This window comes from Alosa sapidissima, chromosome 13 (genome assembly GCF_018492685.1).
Source record: "Alosa sapidissima isolate fAloSap1 chromosome 13, fAloSap1.pri, whole genome shotgun sequence".
In the NCBI taxonomy this organism is placed as follows: domain Eukaryota; kingdom Metazoa; phylum Chordata; class Actinopteri; order Clupeiformes; family Clupeidae; genus Alosa; species Alosa sapidissima.
The window spans coordinates 33831123-33850968 of NC_055969.1; the positions used below are offsets into that span (position 1 = coordinate 33831123).

At 46.1% G+C, this 19846-nt stretch overlaps 3 protein-coding genes across 4 annotated transcripts in view; 2 read left to right on the forward strand and 1 right to left on the reverse strand.

Moving 5' to 3' along the window:
- Positions 1 to 1843: 1843 nt before the first annotated feature.
- Positions 1844 to 4933, reverse strand: pcna (proliferating cell nuclear antigen). Its single transcript, XM_042058858.1, has 6 exons — positions 4454 to 4933; positions 3767 to 3864; positions 3560 to 3627; positions 3207 to 3401; positions 2821 to 2944; positions 1844 to 2372 (listed from the first exon to the last, which is right to left on the reverse strand). The coding sequence occupies exons 1-6, from the start codon at positions 4672 to 4674 to the stop codon at positions 2296 to 2298; spliced, it is 783 nt and encodes a 260-aa protein (XP_041914792.1). The 5' UTR covers positions 4675 to 4933; the 3' UTR covers positions 1844 to 2295.
- A 211-nt stretch (positions 4934 to 5144) lies between these two features.
- LOC121679824 lies at positions 5145 to 7348 on the forward strand. The gene is made up of 2 exons (XM_042058862.1): positions 5145 to 5624; positions 6203 to 7348. The coding sequence occupies exons 1-2, from the start codon at positions 5552 to 5554 to the stop codon at positions 6745 to 6747; spliced, it is 618 nt and encodes a 205-aa protein (XP_041914796.1). The 5' UTR covers positions 5145 to 5551; the 3' UTR covers positions 6748 to 7348.
- A 1523-nt stretch (positions 7349 to 8871) lies between these two features.
- trim69 (tripartite motif containing 69) overlaps positions 8872 to 19846 on the forward strand; it is an 11003-nt gene continuing 28 nt past the window's right edge. Inside the window, exons 1-6 of one of the 2 annotated variants that reach the window (XR_006021436.1) lie at positions 8872 to 9771; positions 10454 to 10549; positions 11760 to 11993; positions 13876 to 13898; positions 14220 to 14335; positions 14650 to 15924. Coding sequence is in view for 1 of the 2 variants with exons in the window: in XM_042058844.1 (XP_041914778.1) it covers positions 9229 to 9771; positions 10454 to 10549; positions 11760 to 11993; positions 13876 to 13898; positions 14220 to 14335; positions 14650 to 15194 (1557 nt within the window). In the remaining variant the exon portion in view is untranslated. Of the gene's footprint in view, positions 9772 to 10453; positions 10550 to 11759; positions 11994 to 13875; positions 13899 to 14219; positions 14336 to 14649; positions 16682 to 19846 lie in introns of those variants that run through there. The other variant, XM_042058844.1, reaches the window with a different exon arrangement.

Genomic DNA, 19846 nt, shown 5'->3' on the forward strand with positions numbered 1-19846 from the left:
ATTTTCCTATTTATATTCCATTTCTTTAAGAGTGCCGGTCAACTTTCAGAAGTAGTGCATGTCTTTTTTGTCCACTAAGGTGTGAAAATAAAGGGGGCACAGAGGGGCTACATCCCCATGTCCAGTGGTTCCCAAACTGGGGTCCGCAGAACCCACTAGGGGGCGCCAGAGATTGCAGGGGATCCGCACAATGTTGCCTGGGCTGAGGTTGTTGGTTACCAAAATTATATTTGCGCACATTAAATGTATAAAATCCCAATAACACACCCAATTGGATAATCAAAATTCTCTATAATCCAAATGAAAACATATTTTTGTTCCACATTTAAATACATGGAGCTATTTATTACCTCTGACGTCTGAACTCATAAGTTTGTAATTAATCACTTTATTTGGGGGCAGCTGTGGCCTACTGATTAGCACTTCGGACTTGTAACCGGAGGGTTGCCGGTTTGAACCCGACCAGTAGGCACGGCTGAAGTGCCCTTGAAGTGCACCTAACCCCTCACTGCTCCCCGAGCGCCGCTGTTGTTGCAGGCAGCTCACTGTGCCGGGATTAGTGTGTGCTTCACCTCACTGTGTGCTGAGTGTGTTTCACTAATTCACAGCTTGGGATAAATGCAGAGACCAAATTTCCCTCACGGAATCAAGAGTATATATACACTTATTCTTTTTGTGTGAGTTTGGGTAGGGGGCCCTGGCTTGTCTTAGACACAGGCGAAGGGGCCTTCAAGGAAAAAAGGTTGGGAAACACTGCCCTAGTCATTTTTCAACATGGAAAAGACAAGAGAATACACTGAATCTAAATAAAAGGAAAGTGTGCTGGCATTTGTGAGGGAATGGCTAGAAACACAGTAGGCTATTATAAGAGATTTTCCTTTTTCTCAGAATAAATTTAAACTTCCCTTCAAGGTTGGATTTTTCCTTATTGTTTTCATTGTGAGATTACAGTACAATAAATCAAACGATAATTTTCCATACCTGTTTTTAGTCAACTTTAGCAGAGGTGCCAACAATTAGCTATGAAGGGTTCTGTATACAGCAAGCGAAACATATTTCCACCTCATTTTGCTAGTCCCTGATAGCCAAACTGTTAAGCATTCGTGTATTACAAATACACATTAATATATGTTTATTAAAGTTATGGCTATGGTGCAACATTTAACATCCAGGCTAACCATGCACTTCCAGATAAATGTACACAATATCTAGGCCACCAAAAAAAAATCCTGACATTAGAGGCTTTTTAGCTCCCTCCACAGTCTATGCAGTGCTACTGCAAGATGTTTTTTGTGCATGGGAGGACACCAGAGAATGTCTAATTAGGGGCGGATACTTTGAACTTTGCCTAAACCAGCAGTTTTCAAACAGTGTGGAGGGCGCCAAAGAGCTGGAAAGGCACAGCATGGCATCTGTACTGCTAACCTGCGGAGAGTTGGTGCAGCATGGCATCTGTACTAACCTGAGGTGTAGTATGGCATCTGTACTGCTAACCTGAGATGTGTAGTATGGCATCTGTACCGCTAACCTGCGTGTTAAGTCACGCTTTTTAGCGAATTCAGTAGAATCTGCCGTCCTTGTGTACCCTAAGGGCTCACATTCCCCCAATCTGAAAAGCCCTGGCCTCAACACATACACAAAAAAATGGGCACTTACCAATCAGAGCACCAGCTCAGTGACATCAGGCAAGCCGGCAGCTTATTTATCTGTCTAAGTGCATCACATACTCAGTACTATTGGTGGACTGACTGGGGGACACGGTCATCGCTTTGTTGAATTTCAAAAGGATTTTCATACTTACTACTCTAGACAAATAATATAGAATACAGATGTCTCAACGAAGTAGAATACAAAAGGTTTATTAGAGGATAACCAACAGGGCCCAATCAGTATTTACAGAGTGAAGTATCTACACAGGGGAATGGACCCAGAACAGAGTGAGACCCTAACCAGGACGAGAGGAGAGAGGGGGGTTGAAACCGGACTGACTCTACAAAATCAATCTTACTGGTCATCCCTTGGGTTAAAATGAGACGTCACATTGGAATTCAGACCCAAAGATATCGCATACACACACGGTAAAACAACTCATAATCTTCACCCTTAATGTGAAAATAGATGGTCCTGTCAAAAGTGCCAAGATCAGCATATTACCATTATTAGATCTTTTTTTTTTTTTTTTAAACATTGTTTGGCTTGAATTCATTTCCCCAAGGTAACTATGTAAGCAATGCATTGTGGATTCAGAACGTGACGAAATTGAATTGGCCGTTTTTGGCCTTCCCTCCAGGACAATTAGGACGACTCCTCGTCGATCTTGGGGGCCAGGTAGTATTTGATGTGGCCCATATCTGCTATCTTGTACTCCACCACTGAAAGACAGATGTGTACAATGTTTAGTTTAGAACAATTGGGAAGTACATTTCTGAAGCATTACATTCCATCTTCAATGATGTGGATTTATAATATCTCACTTCATGAGACATCCTGCATGTTCTGACTCCACATGTAAGATCTGTTATTCAAAATAATTTCCACAGCTGCATATGGAACTTTAGGATGATCTGCTGATATGGAACTACAGGATGATCTGCTGACTTAATGAAGCAATGGGGGCCAAGGTGAAGCATACAGCCATTTCTAGAATTGAATGGTGTTTAGTTTAACAGTGATTTATAAGGGAGTTGTGTGACGATGGATTATGATATTGCAAATATCCTATGGCACAACCTTTTTATAGGATATAAGCCCTGAACTGATGCAATGGTCTTTACCTAATGTCATGTCTAGAGCGTTGGGAGTTTCTGCACAGAAACTTACCCAGGGGGATGTCGGCAGACATGCTGAGGGTGACCGTCTTGGACAGGGGGGTGGCCTTGGTGAAGAAGTTCAGGTAGTTCAGGGCGAAGATGAGCTGGACAGGCTCGTTCATCTCAATAGTCACCTGTAACACACAACACACACAAAGATTAGCATTGAACCACTCCAACATTAGAAGACCCTAAGATAGTTCTATGTTGTTCAGGAACATGGCGCCAGGCCACCAGAGTCATGCATCAATAACTTGCAGTAAACTGAAAGAGACAACCGTAGTTTAGTGCACTGCTCAGGGGCACAGGTGTTTCACTTAGAGGGCCAGTTCACGGACCATTAGAGCACCTTTGCGTTAAGGGGACCCGTGTTTCCCAGTTCTCTACTTCACTCACCGACTCCTCCTCCTTGTCCACACTGCTGGTCTGGGACAGCTTGACGTTGCCCGTGCCCAGCTCGCCACTGGCTGAAAACTTGACGCCATCCTTGGCACAGGAGATCATGACTGCATCGCCGATCTGTGAGAGGTCGCGGCAGATTCGGGCAAACTCGCCAGAGGGCATCTTTACAACACAGCTGTACTCCTGCTCCTGAAAGACAGCATTAGGGGGGGGGGGGGGGGGGGGAATTAAGTTCCACAAATAATTTCTGGGATTGGAGGCCTTTGATTGTTTATATCAGAGTTTAGTCAATGCTTACAAGAGACAAACTACATCATGATTACAAAAGCAAGAAACAGAACACTTACAGGGATACCAAGCTGCTCCACATCCAAGTCCATCAGTTTCATCTCATAGTCTGACACTTTCTCCTGATCTGTGAAAAGTAACATTTGCGTTACATTCTACAGGATCAATAGCCAAACAGTGTAAAATAAATATTGCTTTTGAAATTACTATAATGAAAATATTTAAACCATAAAACTACTTATTTTGTTATAATTTACTAAACTCACTGAGCGTCTCAAAGACCAGGGCAAGGGCGTCGGCATTGTCCTCGGCGCGAAGTGTGATAATGTCCTCATTTCCCGCACACTTAAGGATTTTGGACATACTGCATGAAAAGAAGCTCTGGTCATTTTTAGCTATGCACAACACAAAGTGTAGAGTGGTTACCAACAGTTGTCGGTTTTGAAATTCAATACATGAAATATTCCGAGTGCAAAGAGTGTATTCAAATGTCTATAGGACCATATTGTTCTTCTTGTGTCAAAAGAGTTTCTGAGTTTCCCGCCAAGCGCAGGCTACGCGCCGAAATGACGTCAGGATTACGCAAATATAACAGTGCAGCTGCTTTACAAGAAAAAGGGCTCAATTTGATAAATACTCCTAATCAGCCTTGACACAATGGCCGTGTAGTATCAAATACAAGTTTGTTTCTTCATTGTGGCCAGTTTACGAAGCAATGGCAAATTGTTTCAAATGTCTGGCAGTTCTGATGGCGCCAAACTTAGAGGCTAGGAACAAGTGCAGCTGATACACAGTATGCTAACTTCAAGTTAGCTAGCTAATCGTCCTAGCACAATTTCACTGGTACATGCGTGGGCATGCCCATCCGCTGTCACAAGTACATTACAAGACAATACTTTCAGTGAATTAAATATACGTTTGTGCGATATTAGATGAATAATAAATAATGTTACCTGCTCAAATTAACTCCCATTGCAAGATTGCGGTCACAGCGGTACGAGTCGAACCCATCACTTCGGAGAGTCAGTTGCACAAGGGAGACGTGCGAAGAGTCCATACTCTGTAGTGAAATGCCAGACGAGCTGACATCCCAACAGGCTTCTGTGATCAGGTCCTTCAGAGCCTCCAAAACCTTCTTCAGGATTGAGCCTTGAACAAGTCGTGCCTCAAACATTTTGTGTGGTGGTTTTGTCTTCTACGAACAAACGGCTGAGGTTCTTGAAAAAGCTAACTTTCTTGGTAGACTTCTATATGATAAAAGCCAGATGGCTGTGCGCAATGTATAACAATGGTTCTTGCTAAAAGTTGACTAACTCTAAACAACAGTTGACTAAACAATCGAACAAAAACAACGTTAAGCAGACGTCCAGCCGAGTTGCTCCAAAGTCGTGCTACCCCTTGCTCCGGTGAATTCTAAGTGTATTTGGCGCGTTTACCTCTTCTTTTTTACAGACTCCCGGGTTGATTTCTTCACGTAACTTCCGCTTCAAACTGGGCTCCTCCTATCAGGAATCTGCACTTATGCTAGAAGCCATCTTGGCTCACGAGGAAAGGAAGTGAATAACAGAGCCCGTCTACATTCTCTGTGAATAATGACAAAGTAGAGCCGCCGGGTGTCAGGGTGTCACTGCAATCTCAAGATGCAACCCACACACACGGGGGACTGAACCTATCTTTTACTGTCTATGGACTGAACAGAGTTCGGTTCGATTTGTTTTTTATTTCGCTATGGTAGCAGGACAGCTATCGAAACAATATATGTAGGAGCCAAAGAGAACCGTGAGAAAAGTAGCCTTGGTAAAATAGTCTATTTAGGAAAGAGAAAGTTTTATTATAATTATTATAACCGAAACTCTGGGGGTCAATAGAAATTGTTCTTAAAAGAGTTCTTATACAACCTTGATATCAATCTGTTAGCCTTTATTAGTCGATATTTTCATGCACTTCTTTCACAGTAGGCCTACATTTTTTAGGTTGAACAGTTCTGATAGATCTCTCTCTGGGGGTAGTCTAAGGTTGAAACAAACACCCTGTAATATCTTTGTGACGTCATGAATTCACCCGGCCATCACAACACACCTAATATTGTGTTTACAAAGAGGGATCAACCTAGACCACCATCGGGTAGGAGTTTCCTTAATTAATACTGAAGTTCACCTAAATGCCTGAATGGAAACATAGGCTACTTTATTTGTTCATTTATTTAGGCTATTGGTTTATTCCTGATAATTATGTGTAGATTTGAAATTAAATGATCAGTTGATTAGGCCTAGGCTATATATTACATTATTATTAATTATAGGCTAGTCAACATAGTAGGCCTAATAGCATAAATGAAACTAGAAGCAGCTCCATTTAATTTCATTGCTTGCCATATCTGCCATTTATAAATGTGTTCCATGCTCTTGACATGGATGGAAGTGAATTTTAACTTGAATTTATCACTAGATATTCTGAAAGCTTGGTTGCCTAGATTAGCCTACTACTTTTACAAAGACCACACTGCACGCAGCCTTTGTTTATATATTATATATATTATACATGCATATATGTGTTGACTCTTGAATTTCCCCTTAGGGATCAATAAAGTATCTACCTATTTATCTATCTATCTATCTATCTATCTATCTATCTATCTATCTATCTGTTGTTTTCCCTCATCATGTCACTACTTTTTCTCTCCGTGTTTGTTTGTTGCTCAGACCCAGTGGCTAGCAGCCCCTTTGTCATCGTCTCCCGCTCCCTTCTTCCTGTCCCATCATCCTCCTCCACCCTCCTCCATCCATCCTCCGCCATGGACGAGCAGCTGTGGGAGCGCTGTGTGACGCAGCTGATGGACGAGGGTCAGTGCGCCGACTGCGCCGTGGTGAGGCTGCGGAGTGGCGCAGTGCTGGCCGCAGCCGAGGGCGGTTCCTTCGGGCACCTGAGCCGCCGCGAGCTGCACCACCTGCTGGCGGCGGACCGGCGGCGCCTGCGCACGCGAGGCCTGAGTCTGGGCGGCGTGCCGCTGCTGCTGCTCAGGGACGAGCTGCTGGGGAGTGAGGACGATAACGGAGATAACGGCCACGGCGGGGCCGGCCTCCGCAGCATGGACCTGCGCACCAAACAGCGTCCCAGCCAGGGCGTGGCCGTGTGCCGCACCCACAGCCACCTCCTGCTGCTCATGGGGCGCTGTGAAGTGGGCAGTGGGATGCTCAACCACAGGGCCCACCAGATGGCAGCGTGCCTCCGCAACGCTGGCGCTTAGACAGGAGCCGGGCAAACATTAACACATCACATCTCCAGACAGAGGGAAAGAGGGAGGGAGGGAGAGATAATAAGAATGGAGGGCAAGAGTGTGGGAGCACACTGCATAAAAAGAGAGAGAGGGAGAGGGAGAAAGAAGGTAGGAGTAGCAAGTGAGAGTGTGGGAGAGAGAGAAGGAGAGAGAGAGAAGGAGAGAGAGAGAAAGAAGGAGAGAAAGAGAGAGAGAAGGAGGTAAGAACATGGAGTGGGAGAGAGAGAGAGTAGTAGGCTGTACAGAGAGAGGGAGAGAGAGAGAGGGAAAGAGAGAGAGAGAGAGAGAGAGGCACCACAACGAGACACAACTGGGAGGGAATTCCCAGGACATATAAACAGCAACAAGTTGGTCTAGAGGCCTAAATTACTGGGATTACGGGCTGTGTCTGCGTGAGGGTTAGGGTTAGGATTAGGATTTACATAGTGAGACCTGCTTGAGAGGCAGGCGGCTCATTCATTCCTCCGAGGATTATAATCCAACTCAAAGGGAAACAATGCTGAGTGCACCGCAAACTCCCACACACCTCACAACTGAACTGAAGGAAATAAACAACAATATGAGGAGCAGACATAAGAGCTTGTTCATTGTGTTACCCCCCCCCCCCCCCCCCCCACTCTTTTCCTAAAGACCACTCACACATTGGACACAGCATTTTGGGTCACACAAACACATGTTTGTGGACACTTATAGATACATTTTATAAGGTGTTTTTTTTTTGCACAGAAATGAGTCTACATGGAGTGTATTTTTTGTTTGTTGGTTGAAACAAGCCTCTCTTGCAATGAGACCAGCGTGTAATTGTGTAATTGTGGTCATCAAGCCAGCAGCCCCATACAAGGAGTCAGGATATACGGGATGCAGAGGGAACAATAGTCTGAGGTACGAGAGGCCAAGTTATCCAGGAGGATGTGTGGAGAATGTGCTTTTCCAGGCCCAAGCCTTTGTTCGGCTGATTGCTCTCTCAAGGGAGGTGTCTGCTGTGAGCGTGCGACCGTATAGCCGTGCTGTGTTGGGTCACGACGCCTCAAGGCTGTTTGGACGTGCAGGACAAGATGAGCAGTCCTGGTGCAGCCCTCTGGTTTGAGTTTGAAAAGCAAAACTTCAAAAGAGCCTGGGAATTTGCTGAGTCAGAGAAAAAAAAATCCCACTCAAGTGTTTTTTTTTCTCAACTGCCTCGGTAAAGTCTCTGCTTGGTTTCAGTGTTTCGAGTCGTGTGTGCCCCTAGAGTAGGGAGAGGAGAAGGGTGTGCTCCTGACAATCATCCACTTCTCACCCCTGATCTGCTCAGCACGGGAGGTGAGTAAGCGATGAGAAAAGTAGGGCACATCTGTTTGGGCTCACACACAGGCTCCAGTGTACACACACACTGTCAGGGTTACACATCAGAGCTTAACACGCATCCAGACTGTGTGTGTGTGTGTGTGTATGAGTGTGTATTTGTGTGTGTGTGTGTGAGAGAGAGAGAGGGGATGTCCGACTGTGGGTGGGTTGGTGGTTGTCTGTGTGTTAGTGTGTGTGTGTGTGTGTGTGTGTGTGTTAGTGAGTACTGTAGACAGAGTGTGTGTACTTTGGCCTTGCTACAGCGTAGACCCCACAGTGGTGATCACTCTTTTCTTCCTTAAATAAACAATCCAGGGATAGTATCTCTGGGGCCCGCCTTAGTTTCCTGACTCTGGGCCTGACACGTCAACAAGGGGGGGTTCAGCCTGCCACCGACCCCCCCCACCCCACACACACACACACACACACACTCCCACTTACACTGGGGCGAAGTTAGAGGCAAGGAACCCCCCCCCCCCCAAACACTCCCACTTACACTGTGACGAAGTTAGAGGCATGGAAGACCCGCCCTCTCAACCCCCCCCCCCCCCCACCCCCTCTCTCTCTCCCACAATCAACAGGAAGCCTGAGCCAGAGGCAAGCAGAGCAGAGAGGCCAGCCAAATTAGAGGGCTGGAGAAAGAGAGGAGGAAAGAGAGGGAGGGAGGGAGAGAGAGAGAGAGAGAGGAGGAAAGAGAGGGAGGGAGAGAGAGAGAGAGAGAGAGAGAGAGAGAGAGAGAGAGAGAGGAGGAAAGAGAGGGAGGGAGGGAGAGAGAGAGAGAGAGAGAGAGAGAGGAGGGGAAACAAGACGGCTAAACTTCACCGGCAGAGGGAGAAGGGGATTGCCGAACTGCAGCGCGTGAACAGATTTGGAGTTCCACAGAGAGAGCAGAAACACAGAGAGCAGAACCTGAAGTGCTGTGCTTGAGCTGGGCCTCGAGAACCACAACCGTGAGTAAGTACGAGTCTGCAGTTTTGGACAGACAGACAGACAGAGAGAGAGAGAGAGAGAGAGAGAGAGAGAGCGCGAGAGAGAAAGTGGATCAAAGTGACCAAAGGAAATAGCAGCACGAAAACAACTCCAAACAAGTAGAGTAGAGAGGGAGAGGGACGCAGACGCGACGGAGGGATGTCGTCCCAGATGGCCAAATCGTCGGCACAGCGGCTGAGCCGGGACCTGACGTGCTCCATCTGCCTGGAGATCTTCAAGCAGCCAGTGTCCCTGCCGTGCGACCACACCTTCTGCGAGGCCTGCATCTCGGGCTACTGGTCTCGGCCGAGGGGCCACGCTCAGGGCCAGGGCCAGGGCGGCGGCGGAGGATGCACCGGCTCCTGCCCTCAGTGCCGCAAGCTCTTCCCCGGCCAGACCTACCGACGCAACCGCATTGTGGCCAACATCGTGGAGAGCTACTGCCAGGGCCTGGAGGAGAGTGGGGCAGCACTGGCCGGGGGCGGTGGAGGGGTCAGCGGGGGTGTTGTGGGTGTTGGGGGTGTTGGGGGCGTTGGTGCGGGCGTGAGCCCCAAACCTGCGCCCCTGTGTGGGAGGCACAGGGAGGAGCTGAAGCTCTACTGCGAGGAGGACCAGGAGCTGGTGTGTCTGGTGTGCGGCCTGTCCCAGGACCATCGGAGCCACACACTGGTGGGCGTGCAGGAGGCTCAGCAAAGATACAGGGTAAGACACACACACACACACATACAACGACTCACACACATACAAACACTCACACACACATGGGGATGGGCATGCAGGAGGCTCGGCAAAGATACAGAGTAAGACACACACACACACACACATACAAAGACTCACACACACACATGTGGGTGCAGGTGGCTCAGCAAAGATACAGGGTAAGACACACACACACACACACACACACACGCACACACACACACACACACACACACACACATAAAAACACTCACACGCACATGGGATTGGGGGTCTCTAAGGCAGATGGAACTCAATCAACTGCTAATCGAACACTGATGTCAGCAGTGTGTCATCATGCATTACCCATCAGAATGTACCTCTTAAAAATGGTCTCTGTCATCTGTCTGCTTCCTCTTTCTCCTCACCTCTTTGTCCCCCTCTTTTCAGCTCTCTCTCTCTCTCTGTTTTGCTTTAACATGCATCTTTCTCCTCTTTTTTTCTCTTTGTCCTCCTCTTTTCAACTCTCTCTCTCTCTTTCTCTCTCTCTGTTTCACTTTAACATGCATCTTAGTAACGCCATTCCAGAGCTGTTACCAGGCACCACTGCTCGTGAAGGGGCTCAATAGGCTGGCAGTGCCACTTACGCTGCTATGTTGTCCCTCTCTCTCTCTCTCTCTCCCTCTCTCTCTCTCTCCGTCGGCAGGCCTCTCTGAACAGTGCCATGAGTGCCCTGCAGGGGGAGCTAAACACTGCCTTAGAGTGCGAGCGAGAAGCAGAACGAGAGGTCAAGAAACTCAAGGTGAGTACAAACAAACACTTCTCACAGTAACCTTCTCTCAGAGGATAACGAGATTTCATGTTATTTATATTTCCCTCATCATTCGCTTTAATCAATATGGCACAGGTGAGGGGGTTGGTAAGGGATACACTCAAGCCTATGATATATATCCTTTAACAACGCCACTCTCTCTCATGCCATATGGCTTTTATACAACAGTTCTATTTACAACTAATCAAGTTTTTCTATTTTTGTTTGTTCATCCTCTGCACCAAAAAATAGTTCTAAACAATAGTGTTAGCAAGAAATGGCAATTGTCCCTCTGCAGCCAAGTTCAGTGAGAGAGACTATGAAAAGATAGGTGCCTGCGCTAATCTGAACATTCATCCTAATTTGAACATTCATCCTAATCTGAATATTCACCCTAATCTGAACATTCACCCTGCTCCATCGATTCAATTTTCTCACTCAATAATTGTCTAATGTGCCGTTATGAAACTGTTGCTCTCTCGCTTTGAATGAATGTAACTTTAGCGTCAGACAATTCAGTGCAAAAGTGTTTACCCGCGGTGGGGATGTCCCTGGTCAGGCTATCTCTGGTCAGAGAGAAATCAGAAATTAATAAATATTTTTAACGGCCGGACCGGACGTATAATCAGGTTTGCGTAGTGAAGCTAGATCACAGCAGGGGAGTTTAGGTCTAGTTTCGAGCAGGACTGCTCTTATGAAGTGGACATGCAGCTGCCCCCCTACTCCCTAATTAGCACATTCACCACATTTCTCAACATGTCCCTGCACCTGTAGGCACACACACACACACACACACACACACCTGGGAGCCTCACTCAATGCCATGACTAAGCCCTTTGGTGACTCATTACCCACACACTCTCGATAACACACACACACACACACACACACACACACACACACACACTCACCCATACACTCACCCACTCTCTCTCTCTCTCAGGAGCACAATGCGGACCTGAAGCAGCGTATCGAGGCCCAGTTCAACACACACACACACACACACACACACACACACACACCCACACACTCACCCACTCTCTCTCTCTCTCAGGAGCACACTGCAGACCTGAAGCAGCGTATCGAGGCCCAGTTCAACACACACACACACACACACACACACACACACACACACACACACACACACACACACACACACACACACACACACACACACTCACCCACTCTCTCTCTCTCTCAGGAGCACACTGCAGACCTGAAGCAGCGTATCGAGGCCCAGTTCAGCGACCTGCACCAGTTCCTGTACCAGGAGGAGAAGCTGCTGCAGGTGAAGCTGAAGACGGAGGAGCGGCGCGAGCTGATCCGCCTGGACGAGCACAAGGCCGTGCTCAGCGTGGAGATCTCGCGCCTCCGCACCGCCCTGCAGGACATCCAGGACAAGCTCCGCGAGCAGGACCCCTTCGCCCTACTCAAGGTCAGACGCTCCGCCGGACAGACAGACAAGGACACAGATCAACAGACAGACAGACAGACAGACAGACAGACAGACAGACAGACAGGTACACAGATAGACACAGATCGACAGACAGACAGACAGACAGACAGGTACACAGATAGACACAGATCGACAGACAGACAGACAGACAGGTACACAGATAGACACAGATCGACAGACAGACAGACAGGTACACAGATAGACACAGATCAATGTGGCATCATGGCTTTGCGTAAACATAAATGCCACTTCAGAAATAGCCAACTGGCGTGTTATCTGCACGCATTTTGAGCTATCCGTGTGTATGTTAACGCCGCGTAAACACACACGACACTTATTGTCTCACTTTCGCGTGTATGTCAACGCCGCGTAAACACACATGATACTTATTGTCTCACTTACAGTATATGGCGCCCCCTAGGGTTAGGGTTAGGTTATGCCGTTGATAAACACGGCAAAATGTGTTTATGCGTTAGATAACACGCTAGTGGCCATTGGTGTGTCATACATACGCATAATCATGATATCAGTCTGCACAGATAGACACAGATAGATAAGTAGATAGATAGATTGATTGATAGGTAGATTGATAGATAGATATAAAGATATAGAGAGAGAGAGAGATAGATAGATAGATAGATAGATAGATAGATAGATAGATAGATAGATAGTGTCCAAGGCCAGAGCTCCACTGATCACTCATAAGGTGCCTGGTAGAGTATACTGAAAGGTGTTGGAAATCCAGCTATACTAACAGAGTGCTAAATTCAGAAATAATAATGATGCAGTTATGTTAAAACTGTCATATTCAGAGACTTTGCTCTCATTACATTCATTCATTAACATTCATTTAAAATCTTAACTGAAACCAGGGTGGGCATGTGGCTTCCTACCCTCAGTTGGCCACAGGCAAATCCTACGAGTTAAATTATATTAGAATCCTCATTTTAATATAATTTAACAGCATAAGACGCCTTCTTCTGACTGATGTATAGGTCTTTGTTGGCATCATACGTATCTGCTCTTTGAGGTGGTTGAGCCAGAGTGCTCAGCATAGAGACTCAGGGTTGTTGTAGACATATAAGATAACCTGTGACTGATGGATCGGACAGAGGAGGGAGTATGACAGATCCCTATGACTGAGGGATTTAGTATAAGAATGGGCTAATCCTATTGGACATTTTGACAACAAACAGCAGCTGTTTAAATGTCAAAGAGACACAGAACATTACCGCTGCTAACCTTTAAACATTTACCCTCCTCCAAACATAATGAGACTTCTCAGCTGTGCCTACTTCTAGTGACAAAAAGTTTACTAAAAGTGGAGGAAAAAGAGACCCTGGCAGCCCATCATGTGCTAATTGCTAGTTTATAAGCAACAAGCTTTAATTAGTGCGGCGAGGATGATGTGGCGCGAGATGATTGGATGACTTCCACCCGGCCACAGCAGGCACACGCCTCGGGAGGAACGAGGACAGACGCACAGGAAGTGAGCTCACCCCCATCAGTGCTCGCTCAGAGATAATGATTTCAATGGGATGCATATACACTCCCACACACACACACACACACACACACACACACACAGCGATGGGGATTTCCCGCAGACTGAGAGCACGAAAGAGCACGAGAGAGAGAGAGAAAGAGCGAGAGGGAAAGAGAGGGGGGGGCACGAAAGAGAGAGACCGAGTGAAGTCCGTTCAGACGCTGATGTCATATGGAAAAGTTTTCCCTTCGTCTGCGAGACGCTTGCCAAGCTAATCAGACTCTCCCCTATCCCCTCACTCTCTCTCTCCTCCCTGTTTCTCTCTCTTCTTTTTGTCCTCCCTCTCTCTCTCTCTGTTTCCTGTCTCCTCTGCAGAACATAAAGACTCTGCTCCAGAGGTGAGGCATGCTGGTGATTTTGCATCATGTTACATTTTCATTATTTCTTTTGGACAAAGAAACGTTATTGTTCCTTTCTCTCACTCTTTCCCTTCCCTCCTCTCTCACGCTTCCCCACCATTCCCTCACTCCCTTCCCTCTCCCTCACTCCCTTCCCTCTCTCTCTCTCCCTCCCTCTCTCTCTCTCCTGGCCCTCTCCCTCACTCCCTTCCCTCTCCCTCACTCCCTTCCCTCTCTCTCTCTCCCTCCCTCTCTCTCTCTCCCTCCCTCTCTCTCTCTCTCTCTCTCCATCCGCCCCCACTCTCTCTATGGTCTCCCCAGGCAGCCGATGAAGTTTGAGAAGCCCACCCACACTGCGCCGAGCCTGTGTGAGGGACGCTTTGCCGGCCCGTTGCAGTACCGTGTCTGGAAGTCCCTGAAAGGCAGCATCTACCCAGGTATAGTGGACCCACTGGCCCAGACTGGGCCCTTGTCCACGGCGCTGTCCGCCCCCGGCATGGTGGGGTTAATTCTCCATGATCACCTGATGTGTAGTTCACAGAGCAGTGGTGACGTGTGAGCACCAGCATGGGTAACAGCAGGTGTCTGTTTTATTAGCTATGAATAACCCAGCAGAGATGCCACCTCCTGATCAAGCCAATACTCTAATTGGCAGCTTGCTGAGATCGCAAATCAACAATGCAAAATCTCTTACTGTTGCACTAATAATCATGTCTCCCTCCTCCCCCTCTCTCTCTCCCTCTCTCTCTAGTGCCCTCAGCCATCACCTTCAACTCCAGCACGGCCAACCCGTGGTTGAGCCTGACGTCATCACTGACCTGCGTGCGCTACCAGACGTTCAACAGTAGCGTGCAGGACAACCCGGAGCGCTTCAACGCGGCGCTCTCGCTGCTGGGCAGCCAGGGGTTCACTCACGGCCGCCACTACTGGGAGATCGAGGTCTACAGCAGCACGGTGTGGACGGTCGGCGTGGCGCGCGAGTCCGTGCCCCGCAAGGGCGTCATCAAGGCCCTGCCCGCCAACGGCTTCTGGACGCTCTCGCTGTCCTACGGCGTCCAGTACATGGCTGGGACGTCGCCACCGACCATGCTCTCGCTGGAGGAGCCTCTGGCCAGGATCGGCGTGTACCTGGACTACAAGCGCGGCCTGGTGTCCTTCTACAACGCTGAGAGCATGACGCACCTGTACACGTTCCACGAGACGTTCGGCGAGACGCTCTACCCGTACTTCAACCTGGGCTTCCTGGACAAGGTGCATGAGAATGAGCCTCTCAAGGTGTTCCTGCCCAAGATCTGAGATCTGAGCCAGGCAGCCTCTCTTCAGCATCTCTGAGCGGTCAGGGACAGCGGAGATGCTTCAGCCCAGATATAATCAAATAATCCTCTTCAATGTGTATTTAAAGTGAGCCTTTGGAAAAAAAAATATTTTGTACTGGGAATACAAAAACAAGCTTTGCGATGCAAACAGACTTTTCAAAGGGAATGAATATCAAATGCACAGAGCCAGAGTCGTTTTGGGTGATTTTTGTGGATTGGTCATTTTCTGAGATGTCATTTTAATTTTCTTTATTACTAACCAAGGGGACACTCTGCAGGCAGGTGTCAGTCATTCATCATGAGTGTGGAGATGTGAATGGAGGGTAAATGACACGTAATGTACACAAGGGTTATGTGTGGAGATGATCACAGGAGATGATAACTCAGCAGTGGGCGAGATGGGAAGGGAGGCAGGCGACACCTGTTATGTACACGAGGGGAATGTGTGAAAACATCACAGGGACGGGTGACCAATCAAATAGCTGCTATCTGAATGCTATTTTGAATCTATTGCAGGTTAGAGCATTTTTGAAATGGTCTACAAATGGTCTGGTCGACATTTTACATAAAAATCAACTCCGTCACCCTGAAAGCAGAAATGTGGGGGTCAAAGCACAATGCTGTAGGCCTACACATAACTAATCCTGAGAAAGTGCCTTCATCATATCTATTCGGAGCAGTGGGCGAGGCGGAAGGGCATGGTGGGATATGTGAAAAGATCAGGGGGAAGGATGACTATAGGCAACAGAGACAAATATTAAGATCTCAGAAATATATGGTTCTGAGAGTTGACTGAGATTATTGTTTTTCATAACATTGAATGAAAGTAGCATAAGTTAATGTAATAAGTTAAAGGTGATAGGGGGACCCCCTGAGGAACTCAAAGAACTGCTAGATTCAGTTCTACATGTATAGAAATTAGTTTAGCTTTGAGTAAATCTGACCAAAAGGACATGTGTCATTGTGCTGTACTGAAGACCATTGGTCCAAGAGGACACGTGTCATTGTACTGTACTGAAGACCATTGGTCCAAGAGGACCAACAGGGAGGTGCTAGATTGTGGTGCTCTGTGTCTGGTTAACACTTCACGTTTTTCTGACACAACATAATGTGACTATGCAATTCCCGGTTTTCAGGAACAAAGTAAGAACCTCAGATTTTTGACATGATTCTGTAAGCATGCATTTGATTCTTAAACATGATTCTGTAAGCATGCGTTTGACTTTTTTGTTAACTATATAGGTTAGATTGTTTCAAAATACAGAAGATCTCATGTCAAATAGTTGTACTCCTTGATCATTGATCTTTTTCTTATATTATTGGAGACATTTGAAACTGACAATTGTATTTTTTTTTCTTTCACTCTGAATGCATTTACAATGATGGGGAGTATAATCCTGTGAAACACCACAATGTATTACTTAATGTATTTCCACATTAACAAAATAAATATACATCGGACGCACATGAATTTGTCCTCTGTAAGACGAAAGAGTAGACACTGATCATTCTGTGACTACTATAGCTTTTAACAAATTAATTTTTAAGCTTCACAAATGTGTCTGTTGTTTTGTCACCATACCCAAAACTCAAAGCTACTTGGTTTAAGGGGCACCTTAGTTATTAAACCAATGTCCCTGTAAATCCTGACCCTTGTGGTAAAACCAGCAGACTGCCCACAGGACTGTGTCCCAGTCTTCAGCTCCGTCCTCAGCTGACTGCTGAGAGGCAACCAGCCACCACCCAGATCACACCACTGGTCATCAGCCATAACCCAGATCACACCACTGGTCATCAGCCATCACCCAGATCACCCATATCACACCACTGGTCATCAGCCATCACCCAGATCACACCACTGGTCATCAGCCATCACCCAAATCACACCACTGGTCATCAGCCATCACCCAGATCACACCACTGGTCATCAGCCATCACCCAGATCACACCATTGGTTATCAGCTACCACACAGATCACACCACTAATCAGCCATCACCCAGATCACACCACTGGTCATCAGCCATCACACAGATCACCCAGATCACACTACTTATCAGCTACCACACAGATCACACCACTGGTTATCAGCTACCACACAGATCACACCACTGGTTATCAGCCACCACCCAGATCACACCACTTATCAGCTACCACACAAATCACACCACTGGTCATCAGCCACCACCCAGATCACACCACTGGTCATCCGCCATCACCCAGATCACCCAGATAACACCACTGGTCATCAGCCATAACCCAGATCACACCACTGGCCATCACCCGGATCACACCACTGGTCATCAGCCACCACCCAGATTACACCACTGGTTACCAGCCACCACCCAGATCACACCACTGGTTACAAGTGGAGGGGAGGGATTGGGCTTGAGTTTCACAGCACCACCACCAGAGGGGGTGAGAGTTCATCAACACCAACTAGATCGCTCCTGTGATGGAGAAACTAAAATGCTAAAAGGTTTGCTATAGGAAAGGAAAATTCAACATCTCACTTTGCCTAAATGAGATGGTGACAATTTTCAACTTTTCAGAAGGTAATCTTTCTCTTGTTTCAGCCGAAGTCTTCATTTCAGCATAGTCTGCATAGTCTGTCTGCCTCTTCACCCCCTCCATGTTTGGATACTGTCTGTCCACTAGCCACTTTTACCACTGTCTTTATGCCTCACTGTTTGCGTGCTATATTAGCACATTAGCACATATGCATAACATCTCCCTCCATGCCACAGCCGAACTGTGGCCACACTTATACATTTTCTTTAAATAGTTAAATATATAGACATATAGACTTTACTTTACTTTATTTCTGCATTGTTGCACTGTTGGACTTACTCATTTGCACTATCACCATGACCACTATCACCATTGCACTACCACCATGACACTCATTCACACAGAGCACCTTAGAGCACCTTACCATACCTTACTATGCACAGAGAATCACAGGCTCAGTCCCTGCCTCAGTTATTGCAAGCGCCTCTGATTGATTAATCACCACTATGTGGATACTGTTTTTAGAATTGATTTAGATTAAGTGTTAGTATAATTTGTATTTTAGTATATTTAGCATATTCTTTATCTTCTACTGTCCTTATTGCTTAGTTGTGTTTTTATATCATATACTTTAATTACTCTTTCTGCTGTTAAAGAATGTGTTTGTGTATGTTGTCTGTATGCTGCTGAGACCTTGAATTTCCCCTGGGGATCAATAAAGTATCTATCTATCTATCTATCTATCTATCTATCTATCTATCTATCTATCTATCTATCTAAGTCCTTTTTTATTATTCTTTTTATTCTTTTGGAGACTTATAAGCAAGAGGTTAGAATAAGATCTGGATTATTTCTGTGAGACAAGGCAAAGACAGCAAACATAAGATCACAAATACAAGCTTGAAGATGTAATTGCTAAATTACAGTTTTTCAGGTAGTGTCACCGAGTTCTTTTTTGCATGGGAAAACACTGAGAGCATAAACTGTCATAATGAAAACATGACAAAGCCATTTGACTATCTTATTCATAAACAATGGTGTCAAGACGTCTCATTTTGATGACACTGGCAGTTTCATTTACATAAATACTTGCTTTTGAGGAATGGACTCTCAATTTTGATCAAATGACGTGCTTTTGCAGGTTATCCACTAAGTTTTGCAGTTTGCACTAATTGTTTTGAGAAATGCACTAACTGCTGTGCAAATTTTAATAGTGATGTGAGAAAAGCACCAAAGCGACTGAGAAAAACTGTAACTGCATTCACATCTGGCTTTTCTACTCCTGTAAATTAACTAGATAGATAAATAGATAGATAGATAGATAGATAGATAGATAGATAGATAGATACAGTATATATTAATAGATAGAGAGATAGATAGATAGATAGATAGATAGATAGATAGATAGATAGATACAGTAGATAGATAGATAAATAGATACAGTAGATAGATAGATAGATAGATAGATAGATAGATAGATACAGTAGATAGATAGATAAATAGATACAGTAGATAGATAGATAGATAGATAGATACAGTAGATAGATAGATAGATAGATAGATAGATAGATAGATACTTTGATCCCCAAGGGGAAATTCAAGGTCTCAGTAGCATACAGACATCACACACCACATGCACTTACTGCATTCACACCTGGACTCTTCTACTCCTGAGCTTTACAATTTCATGCCTCAGATTCAAGCATCATCATTCCCATCGTCTTGCTCAGAGTGAAGGACGAGCCGCGGGCAGCCTTGATTTGGGTGGTCCTATAGCCACTAATGAACGAAAGGCGCAGAGAAAGTGTAAAATCTTACTCGAAAAGCAACAAGGACTGAATGTATTGAATACATAATGTTCTCATTATTAGGGCAGCCAAGTAAGGGTTACTGCAGCACACAAGCCACCACCCGAGAGGCAGCTGTGACTTTCTTTTCTCAACTGCCCAGCTGCTGATCAGAAATCACTGTCGTCTAAAGACTTCTACAGAGCAGAGACCTGGGGTTTAAAAGCAGGGGCAAGCACAAGATGATAAGCCAATGGAAGACAGAAACAAGGTCTTAGGAGGGGGGGCGGTGAGGAATGATAGCATTTAGGCTAACTTTTGATGAGGGTATTGTAT